Genomic DNA, 16,116 nt, shown 5'->3' with positions numbered 1-16,116 from the left:
TACTTCTTTCCCTCTATAAACAGTGGATTGATTTATTCAAGTTAAGAACCAGTACCAGATGAGTTTAACACTCGTTACCCTCCCCCCAAACATGGCAAGTAATCTTTTCAGAAAAAAATAATTCCCTTTTATCAATGGTTTTTACCAGACTGTGTGATGAACTGTGGTCTTAACACCTGGGTGTACTCGAGTTGATATTCCCTGTGTAAGCCTAAAAGGTGGCTGAATATTGAAAAATAATATATATTTATATATTATAGTATATATTTATAATTATATATATTATAATTAAATAATTGTAATACAAGCAGTTTTGTATATGTAAAAACACCAACAAAGATGACTAAAACCGTTCAGAATACATCTTAATCTTTTTATTTATCAAAATTCACAGAGTTCTACAAAAACCCATGTAACGGTTTACTTCCATGTTTTTGGTAGTTTATATTAAATGGCCACATGTCTTCAGGTAGCATGAAAACCATTCTAAACAGACAAACCATCATGAGTTTAACATCACCCTGTAGTCTATCAAAATTCTCATAATTTAATTTTCATAAAAAAGAGGTGGTTCATAATTAATTACAGTAGCAAAGTGCTGTGCATTTCCATATTAAGAATTCAGAACACTTATATGCACCTCTCAAAACGGTGGCATGAAGTTCTCTTGAGCTACAATGGGAATCAGAGTGTTCTCCAACTCCTTCTGCTTCTGCAGGAGGCCCTGAAATAAATATAAATGTGAACGTTCTGTCTTCCTCAAACAGCCTGAACTAATGAAATGTCATTGTTTCACAGTTGAAAACAATTTCCTTGTTAAGGGCCAATGGTTTTTAAGTACCCAGCTTCAGAAAAAGCAGTACAGCCTCACAGACTTGGGGGTGAGGGCACTTGGACAGCATTCATGTGTGACTGGAGTGGAAGCCAGGCCTGTTGCCAGGGATGTGCACACAGAGGGAAACTTTTCCACTGTATGAGATGGAACTTTCTCATCCCTTTGTGCACTGTCTCTGCATTTGCAGTGAATTCTTGTATGAAGCAGAACCCAAAACCCTGGTGGGCACTGGCACTGATGATTTAGCCTTAACACAAACAATATCCTTCAGAGCAAGGGCAGCAGAGCTATTGGAACTAGAGCAGTGTCAGACATTTCAGGATAAACAGATTAACTGTCAAAGGGTTCAAGGTTTGTGCTGTGTCAATTGTTCTTTCAAGTGATGATAGAGAAAACCTGTCACAAAAAAAACCTCCTGGAAATGTATCCTTGTCTATCAGGTCATACACGATAGAACTGTGTCAAGTACATGCATAAATTAAAAAGAAGTATTTTTACTGTAATTAACATGATAATATATATTGATACATCTGGCCTCTTGCTTCTCTATTTTAGACTTGGCAGAAATAATTTGGTACCATGGAAGTTTGCTTTTTAAAAAAGAAAAGCTAATTATTTTTCTCAGAGTTCCAAGGCCTTTCTCAAAGATAAGTTACAGGCTGCTGGCACAGCTCAGTACAGACCTAATGCAAGGAAGCAGCTCCTACAGCAGTTTAGACACAGATTCCTGGTGGGACCAAAGGAAAGTCTGCAAAGCAGCCTGTAAAGACTCCACTTTGGCTCCTTCTAAGGCAGCAGCTGCCCACTTTCAATCACTTGATGAATTGCTTTCTTATTAAACAGGATCTGCTTATTTCTATTAATGGGTCAGTGTTTTCAGTGTCTGTGACAGTAATTATTATTTTTACTGAGCATTTTTTGCATTTAGAAGTGCATCACAAAACCAAGTTATAAAATAAAGTGCCCTAAATAAACCAAGAGCTGAGGACCGAGTAACCCTGAAAGCTGGCAGTTCAGTGTTTGTCACATGGGCTGCACAGGTACTGGAAAGGTGCTGAGCAATGGGAAATGCCTCCCCAGGGAGCTGTGGGGGTGTGTCCCCACCCAGCCATTGTCACCTGCAGCCCTTGGCAGCGCTGCTGCTGCTGCCTAAGGAACAATGGGGTGCTCTGGAAGTACTGACCTGGGGTGAGGGGGGTGTGCTCCTCTTTCTTAAACTTTGGCCCTTCTTTTTCACAAATAATTCACTTTGCTCGGCTTATCCACTGACTTTTGATTTCAGTGAGGAGAGTGAGTCTGTTGCTAGTTCTTATTCCTGCTGTGACCTGAGACATAGGAAGAGATTTGCTGTCTTGTAGCAAATGCAGTGACAGACTCACCCTCCCTCTGCCCTTTCTTTTCCCTGGGTCAGCCAGTCCCACTGGGCTCTTACTGCACCAGCCCAGCTGTATTTATCACTGATGGGCGTGGAGTTCAAAGAGCAAAGACTGGTAAAAATTATGTGACCATTATGTGAATTCCCCCAGACAGAACAATGGCTAATATGTTGTAAATAAAGATCTAGATGTATGTATGTAGTCAGAAACTATCAATCTACTCTATATACATATATATAAATGTAAAAGAGCAAGACTAGAATATCTTCTGAAACAGAAAACTCAGCTTTTTGTATTTCAGACAAAGTCCTGCCCCATTCATACTTTCTCAGTGAAATAACTGATGTAAAACAGGTGTCATCAGGAGCAGTACACAAGACTTAGGTATACAAGATATACTGAAATGGAACAGGTCATGTTCTAAATGCTTTTTGCAGCTGACAAGGTATTTAAAAAGGAACTCCACATGTTTTAAAGTAACTCTCTTGCAGAACCAAGATCCACTGAAAGACTAACCTTGCTTTTTAGCCACTGCAAAATTGACTGTAGGTTCATGTGGCTTCTCTAAGCTTGCCAACTTTAACCTGTTTAAATAACCATGGCTTTTGTATCCTTGGCAAGCACAAGGATTAAATTGTACCTTGAACCTGGCTTTACTCTTCAGCAAAATGCCACTGGCAAGTGAAGTGAAATACAGAACATGGACCTGCCTAAACAAGGTGAACCACTGCAGGCTGTGAACAGCACAAGGACCGAGGGGCTATTGCAAACTGTACCTGCTTCCAAGGACGGACCCAGCCCTATGCTCAGAGTGATAACCCTAACTGCTTCCCAAACACGGAGCTAGCCCTGGCCAGCTCAAAGTGAAAACTGACAAAGTATCAAAAAGTACCAAAAAGTGAAAACTGCCAAAGAAAACAGTGAAGATGCAAAGTCACAGGTTCTGCTAGAACAGATAAGGAACTACAGAGCAATCAGTGAAGTAGGCGTAGGTGGCCCTTAAGTCTGAAGTGAAGATCTCTGTGTCATAAAGGAAGATGTAGTTATTCATGTTAGTTAGATTGGAATGATGTGTTGTATTTGTAAACTGAAGATAAGAAAACCACAAATTATGGAAGGCCCCAAGCCCCAGATCTGGGATTCCAAGATAAGTAAGTGGCAGGGACTGGTGTCACACGTGTCCAAGTGTAAAAGCTGCTGTGGAATGAACAATAGTGGGATGTGCGGATCGGGATGCTGGCCCCTGTGTGCTCCTGGCACCAGCAAAGGTGTCTTTACACTGCTGTGGAGTAGATTCCTTTGGATCAGAAGGCAAAATACTTAACAGCTGTAGATATTTAACAAAAATGTTGAGCATTGGGGAAGACAAGATCCAGTGGTGGAAGCTGTTAGAAACTGGCAGCTTTTCAGTGTTCTTGGGTCACAACTTTTCTTACTGACCTGGGGAAGTTATGAGTGTTTTTCTGCACAAGGAATTTACCTACTGCTGAAGCACCATGTGTACATGGCAGTGCTTCTGTCTTTCTAAAGCACAACAGGTAATCAACTACTGTTAATTTTGTTGTGCTTCACTGTCAGCTTGTCTTCCCTTTATTTTGATTATTTATGAAATTTTCCTCTCTCAATGCAGAGAAAACTGCTGCTAGCAGTAAGATACATTTGGTTTAGACCCATTCAAAAGCAAGGGAAGATACTGGTACATGTTTATTTTCAGTGTTCTTCACAAGGAAAAGGCAAGCTTGAAGTATTTTTTTGTCTTGCGGTCCTGTCAGGCCATTTAGAGGCATGAAAGAGGAGTGCTCATGTGCTTGTCCAGACCTGTGGGCCACACCTTGCTGCCAATAGATGCAGTATCCAATTCACTCGGGCTTTAATGATAAGATGCCATTACAAGTACCTGACTACAAAGAGAACAATGTACACAAACACACAGAGGCTTTTACCTCAGGAGCTCGTGTGTCTGTGGCATTAAGCTAATTTTAATTTTCTTTTCAGAAAACCTGGCTGATTGACAAATTCTGAATTTTCTTTTTACATGCTAACAAGTAGCAGCTGTCTTGAAAGGATTTTTTAAGTGTTCACACTTCCAGTTTGTAAATTACAATATTTTTCCAGGCCTGACATGAGACCACTCCACCAACCCTTCTGCACCAACCCCACTGTTCCGTCTGACCTAGGAACTGCCGAGGGGAAACCTCATTAACAAATTCTAGTGTTGTGTTAAAAGGCTGTTCTTTTGAAACCGATACATTCCCTATAAACAGCCCTAACCATGGAAACCTGGACACCAAACAAAGTCATTTCTCTGTGTTTCAAGTTTGCTCAGGCACTTCACTTCACTTCAGGAGTTCACATTCCTTAAGGACTATCCAAAGGTGGAAGCAACACGTGAAAAACAATACTAGTAAAATGCAACAAAAGTAGAGGACAGAGCTCAAAACATAAATCAAATTATGGAAAACAAATTAATGATGTAATAATTTTTACTTCAGTATATATATACACATGCACAGTTATCCAATAAATTTTTGCTTACCTGTCGTAACTTTGACAATCCTTTGAGAATTGCTTGTTGTCTCTCTCTGATTGTAACTACATCAGGATTTAAAAGAGGATCTCTAACATGATCTGAGTTAAAAATCTGTTGTGGCATTTGGTAAGAATCTGAAAGCAAACATGTATCAAATCAGTTAATACAACTCTTTATTAATTTTCTTCTCATTTTGAAGCAGCAGATTTTGAAAGTTTGTGAAAATCAAGAAATCAGGGGCTGGTTGCTATCAAGATTATAGTCTCTATTTTCATGTCAAACAACATTTAGATTCCTAAATCCCAGTCTCTATGTCTAGTGAAATCTACCTAATGCAAGGAAGTGCAATCATACTTCATGAAAGGTAAACAAACATACAAAGAATTGATAATAGAATTTTTTTGTTGCTTTTCTGATATTTTCAAACTTTGTGGTTTTTTTTTTTCTTAATACTGAGTGTAATTTGGTAGCACAGCCTGTGCACTGCTGTGATTACTGCACAATTCAGTAAAAATCAAATCTAAAATTGGCTAAAATTGCAGCACTCCAGTGCAAGTCACTGTAACGTTTCTCCTCTCCCGGAATCACTTCAGTACCGTGCAGGTGTCGATGCTGGGGGTGCTGTGTGGAGGGCGGGCTCAGCGGTGCCTCTGGATCGAGGCAGTAAACCTCCCGTGTCCGCAGGAAGGGCACGAACTGCGCCGAGGGAGGTCTGGCAGCCTCAGGGACGGCAGCGGGGGAGCGCCTCTGCTGGGAGCCTGCCGGGCTGTCCTCTCTTCCACCGCGGTGGTTAAACACCGGGAAATGAGAAGCCTGCATCTGTCTTTGTTGTACCTGGAGTAATCTGTTCCTAACTGCTGGAACAGGTGGTGATTCAGATCTGTATGGAACAACTGAAGTTATAAAAAAGCCCAAACAATTCTTCAGTAAATAACAAAGAATCTTTGGAGGACAGGATTTTTGTTCATTAACTTGGTTTTTATACCTGCAATCTGTATGGTCTTGAGTATTTTTAATAGCAGACAATTAGACAAACCTAAATTCTTTTAAAAAATCAGGAATGAAAAGCATGTGCATTTCAGTAATAATGTATTCCTACATTTCATTGATGCAAAGTATTGACGTACCTTTCTTCATTCAAGTGATTCTTATGAAATTTTTCTTCCTAAGAGAAAACCAAAAAAGTCAAAAGTAAAATAAAAATCTCTGTGTTTTTTTAAAAAAAAAATCAAAACCTTTGATTTTTCAGAGCATGTTTGTTCTGAAATTCCAAAAGGACTGTTTGACCTGGGTTGAGGAGAAAGGTATTTATCAAATATTTGAATTTAAGAGACTTGTAGTGCCCATGACATAAATCAACAAATTACAGGAGGATTTGCTCCAATTTTCTGTCTTTTGGCAGCTCTACATACTATTAAAAATATTATGCATATTTTCCTATGTCCTTGGAACATAGGAATATATAAACCTGAAAGGTTCAATCCAAGATATTAAAGGAAAGGTCCAGAGTATTTGAAGGTGTGGGAAAGTGAGGTGTTTATGCATACAGAAAGTGAGCGAGAAAGAGAGCAAAAGAGAAGCCAAGAATATATTTGATAGTATTTTCTTTTCAAGACTTTTTTTCCAGCCACAGGCTCTACTGATACAATGCTTACTGCAAATAGAGAATGACTCCACTATGAAGGATGCATTTCTGTAGCAATGGAGTACACCCTCAGTAATCCATATTCTTTGCAGAAATAAACATTGTTTTCTTGAGCAGGTACTGCTGTACCTCACTGGTCAGCACAACACAATGACTGGACAAAAAAAGCAAGTCAATGATGTCACTGTGTCCTATAGGACAAGTAGGAGAATTTCAATGCTCCAGTTACATAACTGAATTCCCACCCAGGTAAAACTGTGAGGAACAAGAGTCTTAAAAACACATCATTGTTCTCTAAGGCCAGACAGTAACCCACCTTTCTGCCTCTGTGGCCCTTACTCTTCACAGCTGTTTCCTCCCGAGGTGAGAGAGACCTGGCTGAGTGTCCCCCCCTCCTTGTGCTGAGCTGCCCAGGGCTGTTCCTCTCCACCAGCTGCAGCAGCTCTATTTGGCGGCGCACTTTGTTCTCTTCCCTCTGTTTCTGTAGTGGCTTAGGGTACCTTTCTGAGGCTGGAATGTACCTTTTCCCAGGCTTGTTTATGTTCCAGTCAGGTCTTCTGCTGTATTTTTCTGAAGATTTAATGTGTCTTTCTTTTCTTGCATATTGCTCATACAGGTCACTGTAAATATCACTGGTCTCTTTTCCTGGAAGTTTATTTTTATCCATATACTGCATTTCCTTCTGGTATTTTTTGCTGTTAGAGGTTTCTTTATATTCTATGGAAATATCAGGCGATTCACAACGTGCAGTTCTTTCCTCAGCTGACTCAGTGTATGCTGAAGTATTAAAACAATCTAAAAAAAGAGAAGTATTTTAACTCCAAGTCTGAGCTATTCAAATTGGTTGGCTTTTGTATATGTATTTGTATATGTATCAATCTACTGTTACTTATTTTATTTAAAAAATGGCTGCTACAGTTTTATAATGCTTTCTTATTCTTTTTTTTTTTCTGGGGAAGACAGGACCTGTAGAAGCAAACTCAGTGAGGAAGGGATAAAATACAGAAGACTGGAGAACCAAATCAAATTACTTAAAATATTTGGGCCTGTGTGGCTTGGGACCCTAAACTGACACTACATTACAGACTATGGGATTTGTAACTGGTAAGTAACAACTATACAGAAATATCATTTATTTTGAAGAATAAATAGTAATAAATAGAGGAATAAAATGGTACACTGTGATACACCAAGATGACAGTGTCTGTGCTAGCTTTATTCCTTGTGAGTAAAAGTGATTTGGCTCAGTTTCACAAACAGGGTCCCCCTGCCTGTCTGGAGGTCCCTCAGAGTAACTCAGGTGTGGGCTCTGTACCTGTCTGCACTGCCGTGTCCTTCCGAGGGGAAGCCTGCTGCTCAGGGGGACTCTCCACACCATCAGCGAAATCAGTACTTTGTGCTGAAATGCCAGAATTACAGTTTTCAAACTCTGTATCACCTGAAAAGTGGTAAAGTTGGTCCATTTAGTAACCTCTGTTCAACTGCCACAGAGTTATCAGACTGTTGTGTTTTAGAGCCCAAAGCAATACTGAGAGCTCTGGTCCAAATCCCAATACTCTTCCTTTTCCACTGAATATCTGACAGCACACTGGTCTGAATTTGCCTGTGCATCCCTCCCAATATCTCTGCATTTCTTCCTTTATGTAATATAGTATTTGAAACTTACTAAAGCACAATATTTTCCATAGGAGGTAACAATTCTATTTGTTTGAAAGGTAAATAAATTGTAATGCAATTTGGTTTGAGACTCAAATGCAGACAGGGAAACAAAAACCAAAAAAAACACCCAAACCCAGAAAAAACTCGCTTTCAACCACAAAAGGAACACGCAGGGGTGTGAGACTTATACTTGCCACCACCAGGATTGTTCTGAAGTGCTGAAATGTCATGTGCCTTCTGAGACAAGTCTGGAATGTGCTGTTCTTGTTTTGATCCCTGGGCTAATTCCTGAGCTTTCTCCATTGTCTGATAAAGCTCTTTGGCTTTAAGAGTTACAAGTTCCTTAAAAAAAAAAAAAGTAAATATGTCATTATTTATTTTGAGAATAAAATCAACTGGATTATTTAATCACCTTATAACCCTCAAGGTTTATATGTACTTTTATCTAGGGAAAGTATTTTTTTTTCAAAACTAAAACTAGTTGAGTAAGTACAGTACATAACCTATAATTTCTATGATTTTAAGTTCAGAACCTCTGCTGTACTAATGAAAGATCTTCAGTCTTAGCATTAAAAAGTGAGCATTTAGATCCTTCAAGTTATCTGGATATTTATTTCTCTTATAATAAATTCCTTTTTACTAGATGCCATCTGATGTCAGCCATCTGTGACTTCCTGTAACATATGGTTTAATGAAATGAAAGGAGCCTAAATAAAAGTAATGAACCCCACCTTACTCCTTGCTTGGGAATGAGCCAGTAAAAGCTCCCCAGCAAATGTCAGGGGGTTACAGTTCCCTGACTCAGTGGGTTCAAGGTGCAGGAGACTGGGCCAAGGAAAACAGCATTTCCCAACTGTTATTAGGAGCTGATCCCACTCTCTCCTGCATTTGCAGTTGGAAAGAACAACTGGTGCTGTCACATGTTTCAAAGGAGCTGAGCAATTACAGAGGAGGATGGCTTTCCTCATGTTGAACCAGTCTGTTCAAGCATCTGCAGCCAGATGCTACACATTTCCATACAGGAAATGCAGAGAAATCAGGAATCCACATTTCTGCAGGCTTTGGAGAAGACTATTTCTTGTCTTATGACACCATGGAATCTGCTACTGTTCCAAAGAGGAAGCAAACAGTAATAGCTCTACTGTGCCAAAAGGAAGAACAAAACATCAGACCAAGTGTTTAACCTTCCACAGAGGTTAAAGGAGAGACAGAAATGCAAAACCTGTATTTACCAAAGGTGAAAATGTACCTTCGGTTTAATTTTCATATGAAAGCACTGTGTAAAGCTCAGCAACAGCTATGCAGGGGAAAGATGGAGAGCTTGAATGACTTTTGAAATGCCTTTTCCAGACTACATCCTAAGAAGTCTTTAATTCAGACTGAAAGCACATTCACTCAGATGAACTTCATGGTACTGAAGCACCTTAAAAGCATCAAGTTACCAATAACAATAATTGGATCACATACTTTGAGGTATTTTTTAATTTTAAATTTGCATTTTAAAATGGATGCTTCTGCACTATTTAAAACTTCATTTCTGTTTGTGCCAGTTCTTATTGTTTCTCTTCCTGAAAAGGCCCTTGTTCAAAAAATAATCTGGCCTTATTCTTCTATGGTGTTGCACATTTATTAATTAAGAAAGCAGAATTTTGATTTCAAATTACTACATTTTGGATATTTTCATTTTCAAAATGCTGAGCAAAATTTTGCAAGTGGAGAACAAGAACTGTTTTCCTCAAAATTCACTGTTATCACAGACTATTTGCACCAAACATAATGCAAACCCCACCTCCTTTTGTTTTTGTTTCAGCATTTCTTCTTCAAACTGTTTCTGCAGTTGTGCTTTTTCTCGTGCCAGGTGCAGTTCTTCCTGTTGTTCTTCCCATTTTCTCTGCTCTTCCTCCAGTTGCTTCTTTTTCCGTTTTTCTTCCACCTGAGCCATTATTGCTTTCTGGCAGGATCAGAAAAAAAGGGCAAAGTAAGAGATATAACATTTAACATATTGTAAGGTATTTATTAGTGTAGTTTTGTGTATGTGTAGAATTGGATTTGGACAAGTGAAAAAAAAACAAACAACCCGAAGACAATTTATTTCAAACATTCCTGGTTTTGTTTCTGGAAAACCGCCAGCTCAATTGGGCAGTCTGAAATGAAATACTCAGACAGAAAAAAGGAGCTTTTTATGTTTAAGAAAATACTTATTTTTTTCTTATAAAGAGATGGTGGTCTGATTTTCACCTTATGCACGTACAGTAATCCAGGGGTTTGATCCAGCAGAGTAGCAGTGTGATCAGAATAGTCTCTACAGTTATACTAAGACTCCTTCACACCGTGCTAGAGACACCAGCATGCAGACACATATTGTTAGGGTGCCACAGAGGCTAGGTAAATGTCAGTAAAGTAGATAAAAAACTAAAGGTTCATGGAGTGGGAATCTGTAAATATCAGATTTCTCCTCCTTATAACAGTGGAGACTGAAGGAAAATGCACACAAACCTGCTAGAGCTCTAAAGACTGAACTGTACATTTTTTGAGGCAGGAATTCAGTTACATAAATCCCATAATCTCATGCAAATATTGAAAGAGAATTGCAGAGTCTGACTGAGGGAAATACTGCCAAACAATGCACATGTCATCTAAAGCATAAAAGTCAAGTGCCTCCCTGGTTTTTGGTATTAAATCCTTTAATAATAATATATTATTAATATATTATAATAATCAATTTTAATAATAATCCTTGCTTTACTCATGGGATATTACCTTTCATCCTGTCTTATAATTAAAAAAGTGTGAGGCTTTAAAAACAAAGTCTACCTGATGTTCCAACTGCTTTTGCCTCCTCCTGTCCCTCTCCTCAATCTGTGCAGGGTCCAGCAGAGCCGTCATGGAACGGAGGAAACTGAAAAAACGGACATGTCAATGTTTTTAATAATTAGAAAATAATCCTTAATACTTTCTTAATTAGAATCACTTAGATTTCATTTTCATATTGAGGTTATTCTGTTGTGTTAATTCTAAGTTAATATAGAAATTAATTAATAGATTATGAGATCCTTTTCATGAAGGAACAAAGTAAGGTTATTTGTGGTAAATTTCATCAATAAACAATACCAGCACTTCTGCCTTTCAATAGTGACACAATAGGTATTTGAAAAAAAGCAAAAGCCAAATGAATGTAAACAACTTTCTTTTTCTTTTTAATTTCTGAGGAGGTACAAGAAATGTACTAACTGGGAAAATAATTACGCTTACAAAGCTCACTCACCTGACTCTCTGACTTTGTTCCAAAGCACCATTTTTAGCAGCTTTTTCTGCAGTTCCCCTCTGTAAGGGCATGAGGTTGCCTAAAGCAGCAGGTGACAAATGGTGAATGAAAGCAGTCGAGTCCTTGGGGTCAGGTGACAGGGAAAGACTTTCAGGCTTTCTGTGCATTCCATTTAAGGGGTGTTGTGCATTATCACTTAAGTGGTTCTTAAAAGAATCAAAATGCATTTCCCATCTGTCATGCTCTTCAGCCTAAATAGGTATCAAGCAACAACAACAACAACAAAAAAGAAAAAGCATTCAGTTATATTTTTCTATATAAGTGTGGTTAATAAAACACAATACACATTTTGTACACCAGGAACATTTGAAAAGCTACAATGCAGACAGCAGTTAATGCCTTAAGTGAGAAGACAAGTGTCTCAGTTACTTAAAATGCAAGTCAGATCACAGATTATAATGCTGATCCATACCTGGTCAGCACAAACATACTGCTACTACATTTTCATGAAAAAAAGGAAAAGGTGCCTGCAGCCCTCCTTCCACAGCACACCTACCCAATTAACAATAAGGCAGCTAATGAAGAAACCTTTCCTAGCCCCTTCACATTAAAAAACTCAGCTTACAAAGGAAGCCTGATCCCTTCAGCAAGACAGGAAAAGACAAGACTTGGTGTTGTGTGTAGGTATGTAACCAGGCCTGGCAGCAAGGCTGTCTTTGTGGGGTAAAAAAAGGTAAGGCTATTTTCTTCAATACTTTCTGGAGAAGTGCTTGCTTTTTAACTTTTTTAAAGTTTCATGAGTGTGTATGTGTATTAAAAAAATATTTCTAGAAACAGGATTTTAGCATCACTGTGACACATTGTACTTAAATTTTTATTTTGTCTCTCTAGTTAGGTTTGACTTGACTTTGCCTTGGGGAAATTAATTTCCTTTAGTTTTTTTAGGAGATGTAGCATCACTCTAAGAAGATGGGCTAAACATACCAACAGACTGAGAGTAGCCCAAAGATACCCAGAAAGATAAAAGGCCATCAACAGAACATCAACAAAACATCAGTGGCCTGATCTACCCTCAGATGCTGCATGAAAATCTATTTAGCTTCGGAGGCCAGGAGCTTCAGATCCAATGGTGTTAGCGTTCAGGAACACATAATCACAGAATGATTATATGTAGGTGCTTTTATTAAAGAGCTCTGGGTGTCAGGGGTACACACACCCAAATCTGACCCGACCTGGTTTCGAGCTGAAGGTATTTTATCATTATATAACTTACATATTAATTATTAAACTTACATTGTTCTATTGTATATATTGATTTCATCCAAGCATGGATTTCTATTGATCCCCCTCAAACCCCTAACATAGTTTCTCATGATTCTTTAAACAATAATTATGTCTAATCACATCTAACAATGATATAATTTATCATTTACTGACTACACAGGTGCAGTTTCACACGATCTAGCAAGCACAAGACCTAACATTTTCCCAGGGCCTACCAAGCCTAACTTTCTAACTCCCCGAACTTTCTCTGATTTTAAAATCTTTTACTATCACTAGGAAACTGAATACTGAGGGTTGCTCAACTCTGGACCAATTAACTTTAAAACATTGCATCTCTATTGAGTTTTGACTGTATAAAGTTTGGGGGGAAATAATGCAAAAGTGTGTGTGTTTGGAGTATTTTCCTTGGCACATCCTGGCCAGAAAATAAAGCAATGCCTGATTCTCTATCACTTTAAATACAGTGCTAGAGGATTTTATTTTCTCCCTGATTCTCAGTGATGCTACCACTGTCTCCATCCCTGCAGTAAGCACTTTAACACACCAGACACTGAAATACTCAACAGCCACTGGCTCAATGTTCACTCAAGTGCATCCTTATGGTGAAAACCTGGACATACAGAAAACTACAGAAACTTTGCTGCCACTTCATTTAATTACATTTTTTATTTCTTAAAAAAAATAAATAGAGAAAGCCTTCTTTTATTTCAAATTGTCCCTCTAAACCACAGATACCTTTGATAAATTAAGTTTTTCTTCTATTTTTTGCAATTTAGCTTCTTCCTTCTGTTTGTCCAACTCTTCAAGCAACTTCTTCTGTTGCTCATGTTTCAAAGCACTAAAAGGTTGCTCCTGTGGCACAGCTTCCTGAAATAAGATAACTGCTAGTTTTTTTACAAAAAATTAAGTATCTTGTCTAGCCACATAAAAAAGACCTGACAGAAAGTTCTGCCTTTGGTTGGTGAGCAAAACTGGGCCTTTCTTTCACACAATGAAAGGATGTAAGTTTGTAACTGTAGCAAGTGTCAGACTGCCAATGGATGAGTTCTGAGTATTACTCTAACTTGACCCATCCATCTCTCACTCCAGAAAACTGTACTTATTTGTATCACAAGTAGAAATCCCTTTTTCTTCCCATGGTTCACTGCTCAGTCTGTGTTCCATGTAGATTCAGCATGACAATCTAATTAGCAGTGATCTGTCTCAAATTAAGGAGCTACCATCTCCATTCTTCTGTTTCTGCTTCTTAACAGATCTCTGTATTATTTAACAAGCTCCAGTGGCACTGGGAACTTCCAATGCCACTTGACAAAAAGCTCTCTTCAATCACTGCCTACCAGCACAACTTAAGACTTACTTCTTGAACCTTCTGCCATCAATATCTTTTACTTTATATACGTTTCCACTTCTCCATTTCTTCAACACATACTTAAAAACTGATTAATACTATATGTCACACCTCTAGTACTGCTCTTCACATCAGCCTTGAAGGAAATGCTGTCTTCAAAGCATTGATATTTTGGTAAACATTCATTCAGATAGTTATTTATGCACAGCAAAAAGGTCTAAGGAATTCTTCTAGTTTAAAAGAACTTATTGAGACAAACATTTGTTGTTCGTAAATAAGTAAAAAAACTCCTGCATGCAATTTAAGATCTTACCCTGAAAACCAATGCGGTACAACTGCCAGCTGGCAAGTCAGAAGAAGTGAAATCAGAAGACTGCCCAGCTGGAGCTCTTGGAACATTCAGTGCAACTCCATCAACCTCGGTGGCTAAAGCAGCTGTACAGGCAGAGCTTTCCTCAGTGCCATGAACTGAGTCAGCTGGAAACACTGTCTGCAAATAAAGGGACCATTCAAAGACTTACGTTATACACAGCTATGTAGCTACAATTTATTTAATTGTCAAATTGCAGTTGTTTGCAAATAATTTTTGTAAGTTTTAAAGTGCTTTTTGAGTACGGTAAAATTTGGAATTGCTTGTGAGCACTGTGAAAGGGGAAGTAAGGCTTTCACAAGATGTAAGCAGGCTCGTGAAAGATATATTTTAAGATGATTACTACTATTACAAAATGTATGTCCAAGATAGCTTAAGCAGAGAGCAGAAGACCATGAAAGGAAATGTACCAAGCTTAAGTGGCATCAGAAGACCACCCTAGACTGCTGATGTCAGCAACTACTGAATTATGCAAACACTGCGGAAATCTGAAGCAAGACTGTAGTCAATGAGCTCCAAATAAATCTGCAAAATCATTTGAGGAAGTAATACAACTGTAATAGTATAAAAGCCTGCAGACTGAGGAACTGGGTGTGCCACTGGCTCTGCCATGCACCCAGCACTGTAACTTTTGATTTATGCTTTGTCCCTTATCATTTATTAAAACTCTGAAAAATTAAGAGGAGTGGGCTTTGTTTATCACACTTATTTAGTTCACCTGCTTTGTTAACAAAATTATACTTCTAGAAGCTGCTGTTCATTAACATCTCAGCCCGAATTTGTAACTAAGCATCTTTTATCCACTATTTATCAATTATGTAGATTAAAACAAATTGTCATGGGATAGAGTCAAAACTTGGTTAGGAATGCTGCATGTGCCACAAAAAAGTGCAATTTCCTTTTGCTGTAAGAAATGATAGCAGATACAATCCTAACTTCTGCTTAACAGCAATAAATTTCACTGGAGAAGTCTCTTTTGAGTATAATGTATTTATCTAACACAGTGTTTTCAGAATAACAGCTTTTTAAAAAACTAGAAGTCATATTGGCTATGGCCATTATGTAAGCAATCAAATATATGTGAGAGCTCATGAACAATGTATATAATTATACAGCCAGGAATTACAGTTGAGATTATTCCCCCAAACAGAGTAAGAAAAGATTTACACTTTTTAGTCAGGAATCCAAATGGAGGGACAAAACTGGGTTGTTCCTGCTATAAAGATCTTAAGCTAAGAAGTTACAAACTAGAGCAACAAGTGTGGACCAGGGAGCTGCAGCAATTCATGCCCTGAGAGGGCTTAAAGCACCACAAATATTGGATTCTAGAAGATTTGTACAGAAAATAAAATCAGTGCTGTGGAAACTGTGCTCTTGTATTTATTGACAGCCTTACCTGGTCTGGGTCAGGTGGTTCCACTTTATGGGTTTTATTACTGCCAAGTTTTGCCCAGAAATAACCCACCTCTCCCTCCAAAGTTTCTTTCAGTTTCTTCTTCAATGCTACCTGTTCATCTTAAACAAACAAAATCAAACTCTAGTAAGAGTATTTAAGTTTTATTGTATTAAAAAAAATTAAAAAGACAGCAATGCATGTCTCCCCTGTTACTTGGACTCTGAAATGGACACGAGAGTTGTCATTAATCAGTCTGACCAACCAGTCATGACCTTGTTCTTCAGAGCAAAGTGAGGATGCCCAGGGATGCAGAGGTAACTTGGGAGTCTGAGAAGACTAAAAAACACCAGAGTAACAATTTCCCAGGGAAAACTAACAAATAACCAAGTATATGAACTCTCTCCATTT

The 16,116-nt window shown here is 38.3% G+C and overlaps 1 protein-coding gene across 9 annotated transcripts in view; it reads right to left on the bottom strand.

Moving 5' to 3' along the window:
• Positions 1 to 359: 359 nt before the first annotated feature.
• Positions 360 to 16,116, bottom strand: part of CCDC66 (coiled-coil domain containing 66) — a 21,839-nt gene continuing 6,082 nt past the window's right edge. For 6 of the 9 annotated variants that reach the window (XR_001331418.2, XR_015773645.1, XR_015773650.1 and 3 more), the window contains 14 exons: positions 15,709 to 15,827; positions 14,256 to 14,432; positions 13,330 to 13,461; positions 11,311 to 11,561; positions 10,860 to 10,944; positions 9,835 to 9,996; positions 8,240 to 8,387; positions 7,702 to 7,824; positions 6,703 to 7,181; positions 5,869 to 5,906; positions 5,338 to 5,621; positions 4,748 to 4,875; positions 2,019 to 2,160; positions 360 to 724 (listed from right to left, as the gene is read on the bottom strand). Coding sequence is in view for 1 of the 9 variants with exons in the window: in XM_005522118.3 (XP_005522175.2) it covers positions 644 to 724; positions 4,748 to 4,875; positions 5,338 to 5,621; positions 5,869 to 5,906; positions 6,703 to 7,181; positions 7,702 to 7,824; positions 8,240 to 8,387; positions 9,835 to 9,996; positions 10,860 to 10,944; positions 11,311 to 11,561; positions 13,330 to 13,461; positions 14,256 to 14,432; positions 15,709 to 15,827 (2,207 nt within the window). In the remaining 8 variants the exon portion in view is untranslated. The remainder of the gene's footprint in view (positions 725 to 2,018; positions 2,161 to 4,747; positions 4,876 to 5,337; positions 5,622 to 5,868; positions 5,907 to 6,702; positions 7,182 to 7,701; positions 7,825 to 8,239; positions 8,388 to 9,834; positions 9,997 to 10,859; positions 10,945 to 11,310; positions 11,562 to 13,329; positions 13,462 to 14,255; positions 14,433 to 15,708; positions 15,828 to 16,116) is intronic. The other 3 variants (XR_015773644.1, XR_015773648.1, XM_005522118.3) reach the window with 3 other exon arrangements.

This window comes from Pseudopodoces humilis, chromosome 13, assembly GCF_049639895.1.
Source record: "Pseudopodoces humilis isolate 2021_Gansu_Grassland_sample_001 chromosome 13, ASM4963989v1, whole genome shotgun sequence".
Taxonomy (NCBI): Eukaryota; Metazoa; Chordata; class Aves; order Passeriformes; family Paridae; genus Pseudopodoces; species Pseudopodoces humilis.
This window is presented reverse-complemented; position numbering and strand designations above follow the sequence as displayed.